The sequence below is a fragment of the Spermophilus citellus genome (assembly GCF_964194105.1).
Source record: "Spermophilus citellus genome assembly, chromosome: 6".
Classification (NCBI taxonomy): Eukaryota; Metazoa; Chordata; class Mammalia; order Rodentia; family Sciuridae; genus Spermophilus; species Spermophilus citellus.
In genome coordinates, this window is record NC_138187.1 from 14,527,401 (window position 1) to 14,552,012 (window position 24,612).

At 37.0% G+C, this 24,612-nt stretch overlaps 1 protein-coding gene across 6 annotated transcripts; it reads left to right on the forward strand.

Annotated features, from left to right (window-relative positions):
• The first annotated feature begins 23 nt into the window (after nt 1–23).
• REXO5 (RNA exonuclease 5) lies at nt 24–23,061 on the forward strand. 6 transcript variants are annotated; one of them, XM_081297032.1, is made up of 20 exons: nt 24–162; nt 328–469; nt 2,067–2,179; nt 3,151–3,277; nt 4,263–4,359; nt 6,896–7,039; nt 8,184–8,272; nt 9,344–9,459; nt 10,476–10,614; nt 10,754–10,848; nt 11,896–11,998; nt 14,093–14,175; nt 14,733–14,850; nt 14,960–15,064; nt 15,459–15,596; nt 18,242–18,334; nt 18,588–18,804; nt 19,050–19,237; nt 20,110–20,228; nt 22,781–23,061. In XM_081297032.1, exons 2-20 carry the CDS (start codon nt 332–334, stop codon nt 22,866–22,868), a joined length of 2,310 nt encoding a protein of 769 aa, XP_081153158.1. In that variant the 5' UTR covers nt 24–162; nt 328–331; the 3' UTR covers nt 22,869–23,061. The 6 variants fall into 6 exon arrangements, with proteins under 6 accessions (XP_081153158.1, XP_081153159.1, XP_081153161.1 ...); XM_081297033.1 differs by having other exon boundaries at nt 24–158; XM_081297037.1 differs by lacking the exon at nt 24–162 and adding an exon at nt 167–243.
• Nucleotides 23,062–24,612: the final 1,551 nt, after the last annotated feature.

Here is a 24,612-nt window from a genome sequence, read left to right on the forward strand (position 1 = left end):
CGTTCGTCGCTTCTCCGGCGTTTCCGAGACTTCGGGGTTGTGGGAGTGGTTTTAGGCGGAGAAGCTGCTAGGGAGCGCCCCCTTCCGTCTTTGCCAGCGGGCCGGCGGCGTGGCCGGCGTTAGGGAGCCGTTTGGAATCCGGCCTCGGGAGGCGGACGGTTGGTGCGCGCGGTGGTGGGCGAGTCCGCGGGAAGGGGAGGCGCGTTGGCACCCTGGCTACCGAGGGCCGACGGGGGAAACGCTGTAAAATGGGGAACGAGGGGCGCCTCGAGTCCCAGGGAATGGGGTCGTCGGAGTTTGTCAGATGTAGCTTGTGTTTCCCCACAGAATCATGGAGCCAGAGGAGGAGAAGACCGGGAGGCTCCCCAGGAAGGGCAGGAAGAGGAGACGGGTCCCCAGCAAGCTGATCAGGACCCCCGAGGCGAGGATATCCCGTTCCGATCCCGTGGACAGGCAGCCCGAGCCCAAGGTGAGCAAAGGGAAGCCTACAGACCCCTCACTCCAGCCTCCTTCGGAGTCTCGAACCGGGATCCGCCTCACCCTCCCATTGCCTTTGCTGAGTGGGCTCTGCTCATCGGTAAAATGAGAATGATATTGTGCTGCTTTCCACTTTGAGGGCTGTTCTTTAAAACTTGCACAGTGCCTGGCACACATACTTAACTGAGGTCTTCAGGATGCCAGGAGGCTTTCGAAGTTCTGGGAATAGCCTCGTGCTCAGAAACACACAATTGGAATTGCGCTCCTTGCAGTTCACGTTCCAGTAGAGGAATAATAATGATGACAGCCAAACGTACTTCATTCAGACTCTTCATTAACCGTAGATCTCTACCTTAATCTCATGCATTTGGTTAGCAATATTTACCAAAAGATCTACCTGCTCTATTTGACTAGGAATTTATCTTGAAAATTTTTAGGTAAGTGTTATCAATACGGAATTTTTTTTCAGATAGATAATAATCCCTAACAGTTATTATCTAACAAGCTATTCATTAAATGATAGGGAAAGATTCATTACATTAAATGATAGGGAATGGATAGTAAAAAGATGAATAGAATTGGGGCCTTGTAGTCTGTATTCTAATTGTTCTATTACCTGTTCATTTCTTTATTATAAAATGTTCAGAACTATATCTGGCTAATAGCAGATGCTCAATATTAACTTAAGGCCATGGGAGAAAATTTAGGAATAACTGTCTATTTACTTATGTCACATAGACTTAATATGCTGCACTAGCAATCTCATGGATAGAATTATACTTTACTCACAGGAAAGTAAGACTTGGAAAAATTAAGACACTTGTCCAAGATTATAGAACTTGATATTTGAACTCTGGTAGTATGATTCCCAAGGTTTGAATTCCTGACCCCTACACTCAATTATGCTTTCCAGACAAAAAAATGAGTCGTACACATGGATTTCATATTTATCTATTGTGTTTCTATTATCTATTACCTATCTCTTATTTTCTGAGTCTTTAATAACAACCATGACAACCATGAACTACTTTGATAACCAGATATAAGGGCAAAGTTTTCTTAAGGAGGTGGGAGATTCATTGAACTTCCTGTTGGCTGACTGCTTAGCTTAGTATGATCTAGTTGCTGTGTCCTTTCCCTCACACTGCGATAACTGCAACATGCAATCTTGGCCCCAGTCAAACCATACTACCTGTTTGGACACAATACTTTCCAATGGGACAGACATTTTATTTTCAAGGCCCAGCCCCAGTGCTTTTCTGTCACTGAAACTTTTGGTCCCATATTTGTAATAGCACTTCCTCATGGTGTGTTGTAATTACCTGTCATTTTTCTTTCCTTAGTGGGATGACTCCTTGAGAGCATAAAGCATTTTATTCATCCTAATATTTTTAGAACATAACCAAGTATAATTCGGGTTCTACAACAATGTTTATTAAATATAATAATAATATCACAGCTTATTTTAGGGCTTTATTTTCAATTAGAATTCTTAGTTATGATTGTAAAACTAATGAGAAACTAGAATGATTATTTGCCTTGCTTTATTTCCATTCTTGATCATCATGGTTTGCTATGCCCCTTTGCAGAGAGCCCGATTGGCTAGCATTTTAATTGCTGAAAACTGTGAAGTAACCCATGAACAGTTATGTGAGTTGCTGAAGTATGCAGTTCTGGGTAAACCCGATATTGAGAAACCCAGGTATGAGATGTGTGTAGATCAACGGTCTCAAACTAGTATCTAAAGGGCCATGTCTGGCTTACCAACATCTGTTATTCGGTGTATCCTCATCATAATTTTTTAGTAATAGCTGCCATCAGTTAAATTTGGGAATTTCTAAAATCAAGATTTTTGATGTCTTTAAAAAACTAAAAAATCTAGCAACTGACTCTGTCTCTCCATTTGGTAAGTATTTGTCAAAACTGAGTAATGGTTTTCCTCTTTAGATAAGGTGTGTATGCTCCAGTGTCCCATCTGACCTGCTTCCCTTAGATATTTTATTTCTTTCCCCATGGTGTAGACCCATAGAAATAACCTGATAATATGTTAGTAGTTCCTGTCATTTTGTTTTATGAATAAAGAGCAAAGAGAATTTTGCTATTCTGATAGTCAATGCCATTATTATATTATGACTTATTATCTTTTGAAAATTGTTTTTATACCAACAAATTATATACCAATTAATTTTATACCAACAAAATTAAAATTTGTAAATACCTGCATTTCACTGGGGGAGGTTGTTACAAATTGGCTAGATACTTCAAAAGCCACCTTCCTTATCAATAAACTGTACTGTAAGTTTGTCAATTTATCTAAAATTGAATTTCTGGAAGCCAGTCATTTGATTACTTGGTTTAGGAGGGGCTGCATGTAGGTTGAGATCTTGGGATGAGTCTTTATAAAATGAGCTTTGTTCTGGTTCAAAGCAAATCTTAATGGGATAGTGAACTTAAAGCATTGTGTTTCCATTGACATTTTACTTGAATGAAACAAATATTTGTCTTAAGAGATCTTTGAGTTCTCTGTAATAATGACTTCCAATTCCAGGAAGTCAGTGGGTGATAAAAAATTCCTTTAGCTATCCCTGTTAATTTTTTCATACTTCCCTTCGGTATACCTGAAACTGTCTTAGAGTATCACTCTGAGCTGTATTGATTTGATTTTTTTAATAGGTGGTGTCAGCTTCTTTACCAAAGCCAACTGAAGAGAATAGTGGTTGTCATCCTTCAAGGGATGAGTCAACTACACTTCTACAGGTTCTATTTGGAGTTTGGATTTCTCCGAAAAGCCTTCAAACACGTAAGTTAAGAAAACTTTGTATTAGAGGGGGTGAGTTAGGTCATATCATTTTAAGACTAATACATGTATCTGAAAACATGCCTCATGACCACCTAACAAATGTCAGGGAATATAGAGAGTTAGAGGCCTCATGTTAATGATATTAGATTTCTCTCTGATTTTCTTACACTTATTTATAAATTATAGTCTGTATCTTCCAGATTGATATTGTCCTATTTAATTTGGGGTATGATATTTTCAGATTATAAAGTTTATATAAAATCTTTATTTTTTACCTCTTCAAAAAATCATAAGATTGGGCCCCCTTAGGAAGGGTATGCAGAACTGAATAGCAGCTGTCATCTTGAAAAGGCATGTGCTCTATTTTCCCATAGCTGCCTCCATTCCCTAGTGGCTTCTTTTATCCATTTACTTCTGAAGGTGTTTGGTTAACTCTAATCTCCCTGAGTCTCCATTTTATGAAGCGCTTCCTATATATTAAATTCTATATTAATCATACTGCATTCATCACTTTTAATTGTACAATAATCCTATAAGAGTTTTTATCCCTCTTTTTTACCTAAGGAACTGAGTAACTTGATCAAGTTACAGCTATAAAAAGTGAAGGTTAAACTTAGGGCTAGAGCTCTCACACTCTTTATCATATTATTTTCTGTTTTCACTACCTTAAATGCTGTCCAGTGAAATAATAAATATTGAAGAGCTTTGAAAATACAAAGATGTTGTACATTTGTATAATGTTTCTCCTTTTTTTTTTTTTTTTTTTTACAAGGTGTAACATGAAAGACAAAATTTCCAGCAGGTGGTTATTAATACGAATGTGGCTTTTTTTACCAAGTCACTTCCATATTAAGGAAATGGATTTTATTTTACAATGCAAACAGTTAAGGTCTAGACCTTTCATTGCCCTGAGCTAACAAAGTTCTAGACCATTCATACTATTTTGACTGCTCTCAAACATTTTTTATAAAAATCTTAATTTCAGAAATTCCGCTTGCCTCCTCCATCGTCTAATTTTCTAGCTGATATTATTGGGCTACAAAATAAAGAAACAGCTGGATATCTGCCTAAGACCATCGAAGGTATGACTATGACTCTGTTTATCAAGTGTATTAATGCAGGCAACAAAACTGAATTTTGACTAGCTGAGTCAGAAGGCTTTTTTTTTTTTTTTTTTTTTTAAGGAAAAAAATGGGCAGGTGCGTAGGGCGGTTATACATAGAAACCACTGCCAGGGTCATAGCTCAGAAACTCTAGCTAAGGATACTCGGATATCACTAACACTGGAGTCTTAAGAATTACTGTGAATAATTTCTGAACCATGACTGGATCTTTGTACTAGCATACAGGGGAAGAGGAAGATTTTGCCTTTAACTAATGTTGGGAACACTTACTAATAACTATTTGAGTGATGAATGGGAAATATAGATGCTTCTAGTTCCAGCAAGAGCTATAGACTCAGCAATTAAAGTTTCTTGAAAGTATATATTATCCATAATAGCTGTTTCAAGATGTGGATTATATCTTGCCAGCAAGTTAAGCTAACTCTGTTTTTGGGGGATGGAGGTGAGTGGAAGGATAGAATAGAACTTATTTGAGCATACATACAGTAAAGATAAATATTGTCCAGTTACATTTTATGTGTTCAAAAATAATTAAATAATGTATAATTGCACTGAAGGAACATGAAAAAAAGTGAAGAATAACCAGTGATTCCTTCACATGTCCTTAAGAACAGTGCTTCCTATTATCCTTCGTCTCAACATCTTTAATTTTCTACCTTTCCTTTGTTTCCTTCTCCGATAGATGCCCATATCTAATTTGAAGCCGTGTCTGATTTAACATACACTGTATTTTAAATATCTTTCAATAAATCATGAGTCATCATGATTTTAGGCTCAAATAAAAATCTTAATTTGAAAGAAAAATAGAAAAAAGAAATTTGAAGAATAGCAACGGGGAATGTTGAGGGGGCTAGGAGGTAGAGATGAAGCTGGAGAGGCAGGGTAATGCCATGTCTTATAGATTTACTTATCAGTCTTCATGGATGATTTCTTCATAAATGATTTCTATAATCTCTACCTGATGGACATTGTTAATGGATACTCCATTGTCCCCCCAAGTTTTTTATAGGTAAAAAATTTTTCTCATCCCCAAATAATGGGCTCCTGTCTTTAAGTCCTATCTCCTCTTGGTACACTTCTTGAAGACACCAGTCTTGAATTTTAGAATTACATTTTTTGTTTTTGTTTTTATAGCTCCCTGTCCCCCAGCCTGCATGGCTTATTCCCTTATTAAATCTGTATTCAGATGTCACTTTATCAGAGACCTTATGACAAACAGTTTTCATGCCTTGCTAATCCTTATCGCCCCCCCCCATACTTCACTCTATTTGTTATCCCCACCTGATGTATTAAATATTTAATATTTATTTAATACATCTTCCCCACTATCATTTAAGTTCAATAGGAGATTTTGTTGGTATTGTTCATTGGAATTCTTGGTGTCTACAGCAATGCTGAGCATGTAATAAACAGTTATAAGTATTTTGTTGACTGAATTATTGTCACCATTCTGTACCAGTTTTTCTTGTATTTATGTCTATTCCTTTTCCACTGTCCCTTCTAGCATCTTGCTCTAGACCTGAGTCATAATTTTTTTCCCAACAAAGCTTTTTCTAGTTTCTTTCTACTGCATTTTTTCCACAAATATTGGAGGTTGATCTTTCTTAAATTATTATGTTGCTTCCCTTCTCAAGAACTTTCTATTGCTCCCAGTTACTTACTGAATGACCAGAGGTCAAACTTTTGGGCCTGGCATGCACATGTGATAGTCTTTCTTTCATCATTTTCATTCAGTCTTGGTTCTTACACTCCACTCGCATACAGATCTTTTCTTCTTGGTGGTCTAGTCACTGCCAAGCCAAGTTATATATATTTCTGTCTTACCTAGAACGTCTTCTTCTGCTTATGTCACTTTGGCTTTAAGAGCTGTTCTCCATCCCTTTCATAACATCAACTTATGTGTTTTCTTTTGTCTTCTAATTGGTCAAGTCTCTATATTTTCTAGTTAAAATTTTTAAGATAGGCAGTCCATTAGCATTGCTAAAATGTCCCATTTGGGCATGTTTCCACAAGGAATATCTATAGACTATTGGTTATTCTTTACATTAGTTCTTCTTGAGCCAGGTCCACATCCTTAACCCAAACACTGATAGCTTCTAATTAAGGAGTAGGATGGTGCTACTGGAGTAGATAGCTATAGTAGATGACCGTTTGAGTAGATGGAGTAGATTTGCTAGAATGGACTATTGTGTAGGCACTATAACATACAGGACTAACACCAGTATCAGAATTCTGCCTTTTCCACTTAGGACTCAGCTTCTATCTTTTCCTCTCTTGAACTCTGACCACTTGAGCCTAAAGCATAATCTTCATTCTTTCTTTTATAGCCTTTATTTTTATATTTCATTGGGATTTATTCTCTTTGTATTATTACAACTGTATTAGATAGCAGCTGCCCTTGAAAGCTGGGGCTGGGTCTTCAACAATGTTAGGATGCATGTCATAAGGTTCTTGGACATCCTAACATACATTCTGTTGTATTTCTTTGTTTTAGGATCTTTACCGTCTGCCATTACAAAACCTAACATCAACCTGCAGAATGACCCTATCATTCAAAAGTATGGCTCTAAAAAAGTGGGCTTGCTCCGATGCCTTCTGACAGAGGAGGAAATGAAAACTTTTAACTTTCCATTACAAGGTTGGCTTAGACGTAATCTAATGTTGGTAACAGTTTATTTAAGTACTGTTGCTGAAAGTTCATTTTTCTGGCTACTTTCCAAATGGGAGATTTTTACTTTTTCATATTTTACAAGAAAATATTTGAAGTGCATTGTTTCTCAAATTAAGGGATATAAACCATGATTGGTAAAGTGATTATTTAAGATAGTGTATGAAAATGATATTAAATAACATTAAATATTTAATATTTATTGCCTTTCACTCTTTCTCATTCCATATTCTTTCATTCCTTCTCAGTATGTCTTTAACATTTTTCCATTTTTCTTTTTTTTTTTAAAGAGGAGAGAGAGAGAATTTTTTTTTTTAACATTTATTTTTCAGTTTTCGGTGGACCCAACATCTTTATTTGGTTTTTATGCGGTGCTGAGGATCGAACTCAGCGTCCCGCGCATGCCAGGCGAGCACAACCTCTTGAGCCACATTCCCAGCCCTGTCTTTAACATTTTTCTAATACCTAATGCCTCATTTCTTTAATAGAGCAGGACTAGGCTCAGAATCTTGATCAGTTACATAGGACTAGGTCAGTTGGTGTATAAAAGGTGCATAGCATGTTGTTTGTTTAGAAATTTTTTGGCATTATTGCCATTGATGTATAGATGAGTAGCAAGTATAATATCTGTCAGATTTGGGGTTGCCTTTTCTGGGCTAAACCATATTTTGATTTCTTATAATTATTTAATATAGAGAAGGTGCCTAGGAAATATATTTGATATTTTGTTTGCCTGGATGAATCTAGAGTGATGTTTACCATTTCTAGTCTTTGTGTGTGTGTGTGTGTGTGTGTGTATGCTTATGTTGAAGATTGAACCTTTGGGTACTTTACCACTGAGCTACATTCCCCAGGCAGTTCTCCCTTTTTAAAATTTTGAGACAGGGTCTGGCTAAGTTGAGGATGGCATTGAACTTGAGAATCCTCCTGGGGCTGGGGATATGGCTCAGTTGGTAGAGTTCTTATCTTGCATGGACAAGGCCCTGAGTTTAGGCCCCAGCACCACAAAAATCCTCCTGTCTTAACCTCTTGGGTCACTAGCAGTACAGGCTTGGGCCACTGCACCTCACTACCATCTCTAATTTCTAAAGGCAAATATTATTTTTCCTGCTAGGTTCTCCTGACTGTGAAAACTTTATAACTACCAAATGTAATGGATCTGTAACAGATAACAGCCCTCTTTTTGGGCTTGACTGTGAAATGGTAAGTACTCTTTGGTTTTTTTTTGAGCTAGAATATTGGAAACTGGAAGTTAGTATGAGACAGTTTCTAATAGACTAGTGAATGAATGCATATAGTTCCAGTATTCAGTTTAAATAGCAGAAAATAGGCCCTTTTATGTATATTTTAGGAAATGTGAATCTGTGAAAAATAGATATGTAAGTTTTTCAGCTAGTTGCTTTGTTTAGGTAAGTCTTTACACATTATTTCGAGGTTTACACCTGTCATTTGAACAGGTATTTTATTGTTGTTGCTATGAAAACTCTGCCTTAATATTTTGGTTTGGTTCAGATTTACACATTGAAGATTAGAAGTAGGATTTTCCTGCTTTAGCACTGTTTTGGTTTGCCTAATTTTAGTAACTCCTTTCAAAGTGCATCTTTCAGTACTCAGGAACATTTATGTTCTTTAATTCTTAGAGTAGCTAACAGGTAATATTTTGGAGTCTTGACACAATCAAGATGTGTCTCTTTGTCTTCGCTGTTGGTGTCTATATCTCCTTGAACAAGTCCCCTAACCTCTCTTAGCCTCAGCTTCTCTCTTTGAAGTTGGGATTTTAAAAAAAGCTACCTCATAAACTATCTGAGCTGGGCACAGTGGGGCATGCTTCCAATGGCAGCTTCTCATGAGGTGAGGCAGGAAGATTGCAAGGTTAAGGCCAGCCTGGGCAATTTAGCAAAACTATTTAAAAAAAAAAATGCTGGGGATGTAGTAAAAGTGCCCCTGGGTTCAATCTCCAGTACCACACATACACAAAATAAGCTATTAGTTGTACTTACCACATTACTAGATATAATATACTTTCCAGAAATGGTAGGTATAGTTATTATTTCTATTCATCTTCCTTGAGAACATCATTTCCCAGAGAAATTGTACTTCACTGCTTATTACATTCAGTGACCTGCCTAGCTTTAATTTTATTCATCTTGGATCCTCTAGTATACATCTTGCCACTGCTGCAGGGACCCTGATGGTTGAGGCTAGGTGGCAGTTGTGAATGAGAGGAAGCAATGGCTTTTATAGTTCAGCAGCCTGACTGTTCTGATCTTTCAGTGCATCACATCCAAGGGGAGAGAACTAACACGCATCTCACTGGTTGCTGAAGGAGGATCATGTCTTATGGATGAATTGGTCAAACCTGATGACAAGATTATAGACTACGTCACCTGGTATTTTTCATTTTTATTTGAGCTTTCTTAGAGCTCTCAAACTAGATAGAATGGAATAAGACTTAACAGGAAAGGCTCATAGCTTCTGTTTACATAGATTTTATCTCCTTATCTAATATCAGAAAAGTTTGGGCAATACCTTGATATTTTAATATTGAAGTTTCACATACAGTTAATGGGTAATGTTTTTGCCCTTCTCGTCCTCTAATAATCTTGTGATGTTGTCAGCAAAATATTATCTTCCTTATCCTAGAATCCCCAGTACTCTTCATTAACTGCCAAACAACTGGAGGGAGCTTTGCTTTCTGGTAAGACCTGAAAATCTGAAGACAACATCTGGCAGTCAAATGATCTTACTACTTAATCTGTCTTGAACCCTCATAAAAAAACTAATTTTTTTTCCATAAAAGATGTTGAAGCTCAAAATTTTAGTCTTTTTCCAAAGATTAGCATGTAATTTCAGAATGTACTCAATAGTAATTAGGCCAAGAAAAAGTCATTGAAACATTACTGTTTCCATCCTTTAAGATATGGATTTTTGCTTACTTAGGCATAGAGAGACCATGAGACATGATAGTTATATAGACTGTCCCATTAACAAAGATGTATGCACAAGCACATTTGTCATAATATTGCAAAATATGGGAATATATAAAAGTAAAGGTTTAATTCTAATAAGTCATGCATATAATGGAATACACTTAAAAGGATGTGTTATGTGAAACTTATGATATATTTAAAGTGACAAGCATGTTATAAAGCAGTACATGAGATATGATTGCATTTTTGTAAATTATATTCATGAATAAATGTGTATCAAATATGGAAGGATATTTACTAAAATGTAAATAGTGATAATCTCTAATGGGATTATGGCTAACTGTTAATTTCCTCTACTTATTTGTATTTGCAACCTTTTGTACCTTGAACACAGGAAAATGTTTATTCTTTTTAAAGACTTTGGGGAGAAAAATTTGTTAATATTTTGGTCTGTCCCTTTCTATATTTATTGAAAGCTATTCAGGAATCACAAAGAAGATGCTTAACCCAGTGAAGACAAAATTGAAAGACGTTCAGAGGCAGTTAAAAGCACTGCTTCCTCCTGATGCGGTGTTAGTTGGTCATTCCTTAGACCTTGATCTTCGAGCATTGAAAGTGCGTATGTGATTTCAGGACATTGTCTATTATAAATGCATGCTCTGCTTCATCTCTAATCCAATGCATTGCTCTTCCCCCAACCCGATGGTTTTTGCCTTTAGCATAAGATGCTACTCATTCTATTCTTTTTCCTCAGATGATTCATCCATATGTTATTGATACCTCATTGCTTTATGCCAGAGAGCAGGGCAGAAGATTCAAGCTAAAGTTCTTAGCCAAAGCTATTTTGGGGTATGTTTATTTTACCTGTTGCAATATTGTCTTGATAAATTACACACAAGTTAGCATAACATTTGATAGTACATATTACAAAATTCAAGGTTTCTTTTCTCACTTTTACTTTGTAAATATTATTCCTTTCATTTCTTTTGGTACCAGGGATTGAACCCAGGGGTGCTTAACCACACACCCCCCCAACCCTTTTCTGTAGAGACAGATTTGCTTAGGGCCTCACTGAATTGCTAAGGCTGTCTTTGAACTCAAGATCCTCCTATCTCAGCCTCCTGAGTCACTGAGTCACTGCCACCATACCTGACTCCTTTCATTTCATATGAAATGCAAAAATTATGGAGATAGGACTTATAATCAGTTGAGGAGGCTTGATGGGTAGAGCCAGGCAGGCAATAACATAAAAGTTAGCCGAATTTTCAAAATATAACTTACATTCTGTGTGTCAATACATGTAGAAAGATGTTTGATATAACATGGTTCAAAATAGCATTTCCAGCTTTTTTTTTCTATCTGAAATAATGAACATTTTGATTAAAAAAAAAAATGGTTGCATCTGTGCTAATGTGGAGACCCCTCTTACGAAGTTACCTAGCATAAACCAGGCATGGTGGCACATGCCTATAATTCCAGCAGCTTGGGAAGGAGTCGTTTGAGGCTAGCTTAGTGAGGCCCTATCTAAAAATAAAAAGTACTGGGAATATAGCTCAGTGGTACAATAGTCAGTAGCACAAAAACAAAATAAAGAAATTACTTAGAATAAAATGGTGTTGCAGAGGAAGGCATTGATATTATATGGATGTGCATATAAACACTTGAATGTAAATAAAGTTTCTGGAAAAGTTTCTGGAAAACAGTTGCTTTGTCTAAGAAATGAGAAAAGGAACTGCTGGCCAAGGGGAGTAGATTAGATTTTTTGTTGGGTAGCCTTTTGTCCAGATGATACGCTTGGTATGAAACAAAGCTGCATTTTCAGCGCCTCTCTCAGGGTTGGAGGGTTAGTCAGAATAAAATATTCCCAGGTATGTCAATTTTATCTTGACTTTCCAGGAAGGATATTCAGTGCTCGGAAAGAAATGGTCATGATGCCACAGAGGATGCTACAGCGACCCTTGAATTAACTCAATATTTTCTCAAGAATGGCCCAAAGAAGGTTAGTATCTTTGATCAGTGTGTTTGATCCAGTCCCATAATTTTAAGAAAGGCAAAGGACCATATACCTAGATGGTATAATAATAATAATAATATATACATTTCTTTCTAAATAAATATGTGTGATTGAGCTGAGCATGCGTCTGGAATTAAGACCCATATCACTAGGATAATGCAGTGGTAAAATAAAGTATATAGTCTCTGAAGTTGTGCTTACTTGTTTTTTAAATAGTCTCTACAGAATCTAGATGTATCATGTAGGCAGTTTGTCCGAATAGCTTGTCTCTAGATTTCTAAGTTGTGAATACACAATTCTCTGGGATGTTGATGAGGGAAATGAGAGACGGTGTATAAACCTCTTAGCACCGTGTCTTGAATATATTAAGCACCATGTTATTGGCAGTGACTATTGTAACCGATGCTAATAATTACAAAATAAGTCTGTCAGATTTCTGATCTATTCAAATGGAATGTGGGATGTACTATTGTTTTAATGTCAGTGTATATAGATTAGAATAACATAAGAGACATTGAAGAGAATAGTTTCTTAGAGAATTATAGTGCATTCTGAACTATAATTTACACAATAACTTCCATTGTGACTGTCATGCAGTAAATTGTAATCCATGTAAAATAGTAACTTAATAGTATTCTATGTCACTGTGGTATAAAGACATTCTAAAAGATCTTATTTGGGCTCATAAATGTAATAGTCGTCATTCACTGAGCTCTTACTAAGTCCACTGTTCTAAAACGCCTTATAGACATTATCTTAATTAATCCTCACAGCAACCCAGTGAGTCAAATTATTCCAGTGTCATACAGTAGCATTCTGAAGTTTTAAAAAGTTAAATAACTGGCTGGTGGAACCAGAATTCAAACCAGGACTTTAAGCTTTTAAAGCATGTCTTCTTTTTACCAAGGTTCAATAAACTTTATTTTCCATAAAGGCCAGATAATAAATATTGTAGACTTCGTCTCTATCACAGACTCAACTTGCTGTTATGGTGCAAAAGTAACTATACACAGTGTATGACAGTGGGCCCAGCTGTGATCCAGTATAATATGACTAGATTTGACATGAGGGCTAGCCCCTCCCCAAACCACCTCAACATGGGTTCCGAGAACTTGATGGTCTCAAGACTCCTTATCTTTAAAGAGCTTTTGTTTATGGACCATGTATCAATACTTACCATATTAGAAATTAAATATGAGAAAAATATCTTTAATACTTATTTATATTCAATAGAAATAGAAATATATCAATAGAAAATACCATAAGTAAAAAATATCAAGAGAAGATAGCATTTTCAAAAAGTAGTAGGAAAATGTTTTACATATTTTGCAAATCTTTAATATCAATGGAATACAGGTAGGTTTTCATTTCTGTGTCTATATTCAGTCTGTTGAGTTGTGCATTTGGAGAAAGGAAGACCTCTTAAACTCATTCTTGCAGGGTCTCTGGAACCCCAAGGGTTCTCAGACCACTTTTGGAGAATGTGCTTGATTTCTAGTAAAAATTATATTTCACTTGGATTAAAAACTAATGAAATCTGAACTAAGTTTGTTTAGTTAATAATAACATTCCAATATTGTTTCATTCATTTTGACAAATGCATCATACTAATTTATTACTAATAGGTAAAAATGGTCATAGGTGTCAGTGAACTCTGTACTTTTTCATTTTTATTTAAATCATAATTCTAAGTAATTTTTTAATTGTATATTTTTAGCATCACAATTGCCAGGTAGACTCCCACTTTATGGAAAAAGAATAAAAATCAATTAGGGTAGATTTTTCATGTTTGTTCATTAAACTAATTAGACTTTTTTTTTTCCTAATGTTGCTATAAAAGCCAATCTTATTAATTCCAAAAGGTGCATGTCATTTAATATTGGTGGCTGGTAACAGATTACTATTCTTGACTGCACAGCCAGAAACCATCTGGTAACTATTGAAGCCAACCCAAGGTTGGCAGTGGCAAAGCCTGGTCAAAATAAACAGAACAAAGCTTGAGTTGGTTTTGGTGTTGTATTTCTTTTAACCTCAAATGCTTTGCAAGAAATTAAAATTTATCACATTGTTTTCTTTTAGATTGCAGAACTCAATCTGGAGGAGCTATGGAGAGACCAAGAAATAAGAAATATAAGAGAAAAGTTTCAGTACACATACAAAAGGTGATGTTTTTCCAGTTCTAAACAAGAGCAAAGGCAGATGGAGAATCTAATTTATAATTTTCTGAATCTAGGAGCTAGTATAAAATTAAGTGACTAAGTTTACAAAATAATAAGACTAGTACATTGAACTAAATGGCATTGGAGATGATAGACTTGTTTATTTTGGTTGGAAGACTCGCTCTACAACCTTGATATATCACACATTAGGAAAAACAAAATAGACTCAAAGGATTTGACTCCTGCCAATAAATAATGTATAAGATCCTTAGGATTGGGCCCAAACCTTGATAGAAGGTTTGGAGTGTCTTGTCTTTCTTTCCTCCCTCCCTCCCTCCCTGTAGAGCAACACTGTCCAATTCTGTTTTCTGCAATGATGAAAGTGTTCTATATGTGTGATACCTAGGGTGGTAACCATTAATCTCATGTGACTAGTGCATTTGAGAAACTAAATTGTTAATGGTAGTTAAATTTGAATATATGTTGCTAAGAGATGTTGTAGGTATAAAGAATGTCAGGATATGGAAAACAATTATTCTTTCCTTTCTGCCTCTTTACAGTGTTTTGAAATGTTTAGATTCAGTTGATCAGAAGCTCCTTTTTTTATCCCGAGAGACAGATAATATTGAACTCCCTTCTAAAAATTGTGAAACTATTAAGTGCCTCTCAAATAAAGAGGTGAGTGACTTCTTGTGCCTTCATAGGATGCATTCAGAGCACCGTCCTAGAGCCACAGTAGAGTGGGTATGAGGCTCCTACCTCACCTAGTCTCTGCTGTTTTCTGCAGGTCTTTGAGCAGGCCAGAAGGCAAGTCGACTTCCACCCATTCAGTATTGTTCAGTTCTCTTTTGAGCCTTTTTCACCTCTCCTCACTGAGGAAATGAACAAAAGGGTAAGTAGATGGGTTCTGTTAAACAATAGTTTTAAAAAAGGAAAGTAATGCAAGCCTTTTATGACAGATTTTTTTTCACTGTTTTGTGACTTCTTTTTTTTTTTTTTCATTAAAACCATTGTATATCTTATTTTCTCATTTTTAAAGGATGCATAGTTTTTCACTGTATGGTATACCTGTTATTGACGGTATTATGGTGCTTTAATAAATTTTCCTAAAATATTTTAATAAATATTTCTAATGTTGAACTGAAAATCCTTGTAAATAAAATCTTGTATATTTGCCAAGTATTTAGGTCAAAAAAATTTGAGGTGGAATTATCCCATGTTTTGACTCAAATTTCATTTCTCTTTCCACATCCACCTTTTCCTTATATTCTGTTATTTTCATATAGATGCGGATCAAGTGGACAGAGATGTCAACTATCTATGCTGGGCCATTTAGCAAAGATTGTAACCTAAGGGCTCTGAAGAGGCTATTTAAGAGCTTTGGCCCAGTCCGTACAATGACTCTTGTTCTTGAAACGCATCAGGTAAGGAAATGAGAAAATTCATATTTTGATCTTCTAGATCAGTTTTAGAAATTCAGATGATTTCTGGAACCATGCAGATAACAGATATTAGTGAAGTGAGCTTGATAGTCTTCAACTGTCTGGTAGGAGCGAGCAGTTGTTGACCTGTAAGAATGTATACCTTGCATTGCTTGATTTTCTGATTTGGAGTATGTTTTTTTTGGTTTTGTTTTGGGAATTGAGAAATATGTGAATTTTCATGTTGGCTCCAAATTTCTTAAAAATTATGTAGCTGGACAGAAAATGTCTGGTTGGATGTAGCCTGTGAGCCTTCTGACTGCTCAGTTTTAAATGACAAAGTGCCCTTTCAGAAAGAACTATGACTTCTATATATCTTAAAGTATCAACTGTAAGGTAGACTCATAGCTAGAAAAAATATCTATCTTTAAGTATAGAAGAGCTTTAATACGCACTCGAGAATGTGGCACTTTCTATACCAGGATTTAGAAATGTTCTTTGTAACAGTGGATTGATTTAAGATCTATTGATGTGACCTCATTATTATTTTTTTTTTAAGCAGCAAAGAGGTGTTTATTGCGAGCTAGCTCGGTCCTCCGCACACACAGCAACTGGTGACGCTGAGAGGCCATAACCTCATTATTTTGTGGAGTAAAAAATAATTACACACCTACAGTTAGTTTCTAGACAATTTACACTAATTATTTTATTTCCTTACATTCTATTTTTTTTTTTTCATTTTTTAAATTCTTAAAGTGGGGGGGGGCTGGGGTTGTAGTTCAGTGGTAGAGTGCTTGCCTAGCACATGTGAGACACTGGGTTCAGTCCTCAGCATCACATAAAAATAAATAAATAAAATAAAGGTATTGTGTCCATCTACAACTGAAAAAAAATAAAACTTTTTAACGATTACGTTTCCATCTTCATTTTCATTTCAGTATTATTTAATGAGTACAAATTGATGGTGATATCTGAAGTAATAACATTCTGAATAAGTGCATTATGTAGAGATAGGGAAGAAACCATGAAAAGAATTAAAAGATATAGTATAATACTATTAATCTATAGAATAGCATGCAGTGAGTTTAATGTAGCTCTCCAGAAAGAGGAGGTAGGTAGCTGAGGAAAGGGGTTAGATAATGACTTCACTGTAAATTTTTTGTATCTTTGGAATTTGGAACCAGGCAACCTGAAACTGCTACATTAATAACAATTGAAAGATATAAAAACCTCAGTTGATCTAAAGAGTCCCAGATACTCAAATATGCTTTTCCCAAATCTATCTTATGTCTTTTCTGTGATTAAAAATACATATAAAAGATGGACTGGGGGATATATAGTCTTTTCTAGAGGCTTTTTTTTTTTTTTTTTTTTTTTTTTTTTTTGGCAAATTATAACATGAGATTTACCTTTTAACCTTTAACTTTTCCATCATTCCAAATAATAATTCCCTATTATCCCCTCCCCAATTCCATTGTAACCTCAGCTAATTTCTATAAAATTCTATGAATTTTATCCCTCAATATGTATCATAAATGGAATCATACATTATTTAATCTTTTGTGTCTGGCTTATTTCACTTAGTATGATGCCTAGGTTCATTCATACATTAGAACTTCATTCCTTTATAAGACTAAGTACCACTATGTGTATACCATATTTTGTTTGTACAAGTATCTCTTCAACTGTATGTACTTGGTTATTTTTGCATATACACATAAATGGAATTGATGAATTATGTGGTAATCCTGTTTAATTTTTTGAGGAACCACCAAACTATTTCCCACAGAAGCTACACCATTTTCCATTTCCACCAGCAAAGAACAAGGGTTTTAATTTCTCCATGCATTTCCCTAATGATTAATGACGTTGAATATCATGGCTATTTGTAGATCTTTAGAGAAGTATCTATAGAGGTATTTGCCCACTTTTAAATTGGGTTGTTTTTGTTGTGGAGTTCTTAGTAAATTCTGGATACTAGTTCTTTATTAGATGTATGATTTGCAAATATTTTCTCCTCTTCTGTGTATTGCCTTTTGACACTGTGCATCAAGTGTCCTTTACATAAAAGTTTTAAATTTTACTGAAGTCCAGTATATTTTTTCTTTGATTGCCTTTGGTGTCATCTTTGCGAGATCATTGTAAAGCTTTTTATGGGGGAAGTGCTTTTTCTCCATAATGATGCTACAGCTTAGAAAATCACAAAGATTTAGGTACTCTTGAGTCAGCAAATAGAAAAGCAGATGGAACATGTGGTCTAGACTTTGGAAGAATTTGGCCTGTCTAAGCTTATAAGAAGACTACCTGTCTAAAGTCAAGCTAATAAAACAAATTGGAACCTCTGCCTGTGAACTTTAATGAATTTAGTGATTTATAATGTTATAAAAAGTAAGTTATAATAAGGAATTTGTTAGTGCTTTCCCCATACAACCCAGGGCAGTGGGCTTTGAGTTCAAATGGTAAATAAAGATTAGTCATTGTCCAAGAACCAATTCCTGGACCATCTGTAGTCACCAGCTGTCTAGCCCAGTATAGCAGGGGCGTTCATTCTGATGGTTTTGGCCACTGTAGTTCAGGTCCTTTTCCCAACTCTTTCTCTAGCAGTTTGTGCTGAAAAGCAGTAGTGAAGAAAACTTGTCTTTCTGCAGCCTCATCTCTATATATGGTATGAAGTCCTGGAAGCTGCCCAGCTGGCCATAGAGTCCTTGAATGGCGTTCTGGTAGAAGGTGTACACATAAAGGTAAGGTGGTCAGAGAAAGCTGAAAGCAGCCCCTGCACTTAGGCCTGACCTAGCACAGCCTGTATCTTATAGTGCCTCATGACATACAAAATGTCCTAGAGAGACCCAGGCATGAGACTCTGATGGAGAGTCTTTAGCAACTCTGTAGCCTCCTTACAGATTAGGAAGCTACAAGACTAAATTATTTATATGTAACAGGCTCAAAAGTGAAAGTGGTGACTCTCCACCACTAATACCACGTTTTCTTGGTTAGGTACAGAGACCTGTGACAGAACTCACTCTGGATTGTGACACACTTGTTAATGAGCTGGAACAAGATTCTGAGAACCGAGATACTATTTATCTATCTGGAGTTAGTCAAAATTTCTTAGGACATCTTCAGGAATTGCCAAATCTCTTTTTTGGCCTGGAAGCTGTGATTGTGCCTACAGATCCTAAAAGCGGAAGACAGAAAAAATATTGTTTCCTGAGTAAGTCTATACCACCAAATGTAAACGTGAAGGAGGAGATTGGGGATGGTGGTGACCGCTGGAGGTCAGAGAGGGGAAAGTTTCACCAAATAAGCCTTCCTAGGATAAACCAAGGCCTGAGCTCCTAATTCTGTCCCTCCCACTCGTTCCCACCCCTAGGCTGCAGCCAGGCTCCAGCTTGCACACTGATCAACTTTCTTGGATCTTAGTAACAGAATATTGGGGGGGATTGTTCTTGCTTTCAGAATTCAAAACTTTTGGCAATGCCCAGAGGGCCCTCCATATCCTAACAGGCAAGGACTGGAAGCTGAAAGGCAGGCATGCCCTAACCCCCAGGCACCTCCATGCATGGCTTAGGGGCTTACCACCTGAATCAAGAAGGCCCCCAGGTCTTAGAGTTAGACCTCCTCCCTCAGAGCAGGAGACCTTGCAGGTGAGTGAGAATGTTTGGGGTTAGAGGGGGAAGGCAGCTACTTTGGCTCTGGACCTTGGACCTACGTGTTCCTGGAGATTAGTCAGGACAGTCCTACTCAGTGATATTTGATCCATCACTTTTTTTTCCTACTTTGACCCATCCTATGTCACTTTTAAGTTTCTTGTAGCCCTAGCCAAATCTGATTTCTCATACTGTGTTCCCTTCCATAGCTGCTAAAATCAGGTTTTTAGCCTTTGAAGGTGGCTCTCTGAGGGACTTGAGGGACTGAGGTGGGTGGCCAGAGAGTTGGACAACTTTTATTGAGGGTTTCCCAAACTCTACACACACAAAATAAATTTTGATAGTTGTGGACAGGCTTTTTTGCTTTCTCGCTTATGTCGACTTGCTTTTCTAACAGTTAACTAAAGTATATGACCACATTAAACTTCAAGTAGTATTACTTACACAAGGCTAAGAAGGAGTTTCCTCTGTTTAAAGGTAAACATAAGAGGCACGTAAGAGGGGAAGGAGGAGAATGAGTGAAGCTTGGGAAACCCTGTCCTAGTCTAATCTCCCACACTTAGCAGATGATAAATGGAAGCAAAAGCTGGTAAGTGACTTGCCCAAAGTCACAAAGATATTAATCATAAAGGCCTCCTCAGTGACATGGCTACCATAGCTTGGGGTCCTTAGTGGAGGAAAGGATAGCACCTCTCTTCCTATAAGGAGGTTCTAAACCAGCCTGAAGGCCCACAGATGGGCTTCAATGGGATCTGTCCAGAACCTATATAGGGATTTCATGGCCTTAGAGCCTGAGGAAGTATTGTATCCCCTCCAAAGGTGGATAATGTGTATTCTGACTAAGTGTTGACACATGGCTTTAATCCCAGAATTTAAAGGCGGACCATCCAAAGATAGCAGCCTGGCGTTGGAGCCGGAAGATTGGAAGGCTCTACCAAAGCCTGAGCCCAGGTACCCTTTGTGTCATCCTCCTGCCAGGAACCAGTAGGTAAGGACTGATGGATTTTCTCTTATGCCTATGGCCCTTAGGCTTAAGTTGTTCTTGGAGAAAGGCCTTTTGATAATTTCCAGACACAAAATAAGCACTTAAATGAGTCATCTCTTAATTCTCAACAGTTCTAAGAGATAGGAATTATATTCCCAATTTACATTGGTATGGTTTTATGTTAATTACATACACATAGTGGTTCCTCAAGACGGATCATCCAGTTTAAAACTAGAGATCTTAGGTCCTGTAGTCTCCCTGGATTAAGAAGTAGCTGCCTAACTTTAGAAAAAAATGTCCAGATGTCCTAGGATAAAACCCAGGATCAAGTGTGATCAGGGCCTACCCTCCCCACATATCAGTGTGCTCTTTCCTTCCCTGCTCTTTCCCCCATTGTCATCTGTTTAAGAGAAAGTAGGGCCCATTTGGCTAATTCTAAGCCTAAGAAACACTGGAATAGAAATAGGACTTTTGGTCCAGTTCCAGTTCATCTCAGTCTTTCCCACAAGTGACCAAGCCACTTTTTCCCATTGTGGGTTTCAATTTCTATTCTAAAATGAGGGATTTGGAGTAAATCAATGTTTTTTTAAAAACTATAAACTTTTTTTTTTTTTTTTAGAAAAAGAAATTGATGTTAAATCCTAAAGTAAAGATCAGCAGTTTTGGAATGAGTGAATGGGTGGATAAATGAGTAAATGTATAGAGTAAGAAGGGAAAGAGGATTGTTTTTTGGAGTATTTTTAAAATTATCAAAGTGTGTTATTAAGTCCCCTTAAGTGACATTCTGTGAGATTCGTTTCCTGTCGTAAAATCCTTAAAATGCATGTACTTACTGGTGAGATGTCTTCCTTCTGGGCTAATTTAAGAGTAAGAGACTAGGACTGGGATTGTGACTCAGAGGTAGAGCACTTGCCTAGCATGTGCAAGACCCTGGATCGATCCTCAGCACCACATAAAGATTGTTTCCAACTACAGCTAAATATTAAAAGAAAAAAAAAATACTAAAAAGTGACCAGAAGCTGCCAATAAAGCTTAAGAGCAAAGGCTCTGGGGGAACACACAGACCTGCCCTTAGAAAGCTCCTCAAGTAGAATAGAGGAGTAGTCTTTATGTTCCCAAGTAGAATACTTACATTTCAATCTCCATTTAGTAGGAAAACTAAGTCAAGGGTGGCTCAAAGCATTCTTCTTGCAGAAATAGTCTTCTAGATATTCCACAGAATGTGAAGGCTTGGGAAAGGAGTATTAGGGTCAGGGAGTAAAGGCTTAGGTTCTGACTGAGTTAAAGATTCTAAGATGAATTTGATAAGTCAGGAGAGTAAGACCCTCTTTGAAGTAGCAAATTTTACTATAAGAAAACCCAAGTTACAATTTTCTTTTAAAAGTCACACTCTGATTTCTGTAGCAGCAATATGCATTTCCCTAAACTGTCTGTTTGCTGTGACTGACCTCTCCAGGCATCATCTGAGCAGCTGCCAGTGGACACCTTAGGAAACCAAGTGCTCAGGAAAAACAAAGACAATAGGTTTCTTCAGTCAGAGGCCTGACTCAGCTCTTCATCCTTACATTTCTAGTTGTTTCTGAAATAATCATTGCTATAATTTATCAGACCCTTTAAAAGAGGCTATCTATATACACTTTTGGTTGAAATTCTCTCCTAAACAAAGAGAAAGTTTCTGCTTAAACAACTTAGTAAGGCCATACAATTAGCAAATACATGGGATTTGAGATCAGAGTGACTCTTTTGCCCTTAGAGCTCCACTCCTTCATCCCCTAAAGGCTAGTGCTTGGCAGCTTAAGGTCAGACATCAGGGGAAGACGAATATTGCCTTTATTCATTTTACTTACATCTGCTTTGTGACAGAGCTCCTTGGCCTTCTAACTCGGTTCCATGAATATTCATGACAGTGGCAGGGAACTAACAATCTTTGGATAGCTCCTAAATTATAAGTGCTGTGCTCAGTATTTTACAACATAATTTATTAATAGTTTTTCAAACCATGATTGGTATAAAGTAGGTGTTATAAAATACTTTAAGTAAAATTAACAAAATATTAACAGCAACTTAGGTTTCTGAAGATTTCCATTTTTGAAATCCTGGTTCTTAACAGCTGTATGACTTGAGCAGGTTATATAGTGTCTTTGAGCCTTTCTTTGAAAAATGGAAGTTATAGTAGTACTTATATCAATGAGCTGTTTTGAGGATTTAATGAGACAAGTGCTCAGAACGATCCTTGGCATGTAATATGTGCTTAAGTGTATCTGGCTTTTATTGTGTGATTCTCACAAAAGCCCTGTGAGATAGTAATTTAAATATTGTAGAGCTTTATAGTTGAAAAACTGAGTTTTGGTTGATGTTTCTCCTAAGTGGCAAAGCTAGGCCTCTTGGGACTAGTCAGTGTTCTTGCATTGAATCATCTTTAGCAAGCAGCTTTCCATAAATTTATCTGCTTCTTGCCCCATGACATGCACACATACTCTGAAACTTCACCCTTTCCAGCCTAGGAGGCTCAACCCTATTGATAAAAACTTGTCTTCATTCCTCATTTATTGCAGCCCTCATGGATCTCTGTCTGGCCTTGGACTCATGGGAATAAAAGATGATGAAGAGGAGGAAAGCATCACCCCAAGCATGGGTTTGTGAGTCTGCTCGCCACTTGCCGTTTCTTATCCTTCCTGGGCAATGGTGGAGAAGACGGTCAGGCTGCAGCTTCTCCAAAGACTGCTGGGCCTTTTCATTCAGTGGACAGCTTTGTGTGGGAAGTTGGTGTACCAGCTAACAGGTCTAATCCATTTACATGGCATGCACAAGTTTTCAATAAATGCCTAAAATTCAAGCCTTCCTCATCTTAAGACAAGGTGAGGGAGGAAACTAGCTTATTTTCTCTTTGTGAGTTTGTTCCTCCCCCATAAAGTTTTGTATAGGTCACGAAACCAGCCAGTTATGCAGTTCATCAAGAAAGGTGATATATCTGAAGCAAATTTCTGTAAGGCAAGCTGTTTTCACCTTGGCAAGTGTTATAAAATTGAAGGAGAAAGGCTGAATGGGAAAATCTCACAAGTTCACCACCATGGTTTTAGCTTTGCCAGTCTTGGAAACCCACTTCTAATTCCCATGTTTGGAAATCTCTCCTTCAGAATGTGGTTGCAATGCCACCTTTTACCAGTAGGTGCCTGTATCACACCACTTTTCATCGGTTATTGGGCTCTTCAAATTCAGTAAAAGCAGAGCTCAGCTTAACAACTCTTACTGATAACATTCTGTATTAGGAAGAACATGGGCAAAGGCACACAATTCCAAACTGGTAGAGATATTAATGGTTTTCCAGAAAAGGTATAATATGAAGCACATCAAGAGTACCAGGGATTGAACCCAGGAGTGCTTAAACACAAAACCACACTTCATACCCCAAGTCAGTTGCTGAGGCTGGCCTTGAACCTGTAATATTGTGAATCTCTAGTCACTGAGATTACAGATTTGTACCCCCACACCTGACCAAAGTGCCTAACTTTGAATCCCAGCTTTTTGTTGAACTTCGATAAGTTATTTAGCATCTGTGTTTGGCATATTTAGTAATGGACAGGTATCTTAGATTATTTTGAATGCAAATGAGACCATGCAGTGATAGTACTGTATATTATCTGATATAAGAAATGTAGAGGGCTACAGAATAGTATGTACAGTTTTGAGTCCGATTTTGTAGAGAAAATAATGTACAAAGCTATGTATAGGCTTGGAACCAAACTGGTTCTTATTTGATAAAAACTGGGCCTTATTTAACAAGATGTTTACAGTATTTTTTTCTCTAGTGAGATTGGCAAATTAAGTTTTACCAAATGATTTTTTTTTTGTGTATAGGCTGGAACAACTTGAAATTCATAGTGTTGCTGGATTCCTTCCTGCCCAGCTGAGCTCCAAAGCTGTGGGAGTTTAGGTGATACTTACCTCTTGAGTTCCTGTCTTGACAGACAAAATAAGTGCCTGCCTGGGATATGGACGGGTTCTACTCTGAGGTATTCTTGGGGAAGGTAATTAACCTTACTGGAGTCCATTTACAAATCTACAAAATGAGGAAATACCTACTTTTAATAGTCGTGAGTATTTGGAGAATAGTTTGTGGAAAATGTCAGAATAGTGGACTGTGTATGAATTATTTTGTCAGCCTCCGTTTCCTCACCTTTAAAATGAGGAAATTATTACCTACTTCATAAGGTTATTCTGAGAATTATATTAGGGAAAACCCACTGTTAGTGCTTAATAATTGAGGATTGTTTTCAAAGTGCAGAAATGGCAGGTTAGGGCTCCCTGAACCTAGACCATTTACCTTGCTCCCAAGACTAGCCAAGACCTTTTCCTTCTGGATAGGTAGGGCTAGAGGCTTCCCTGT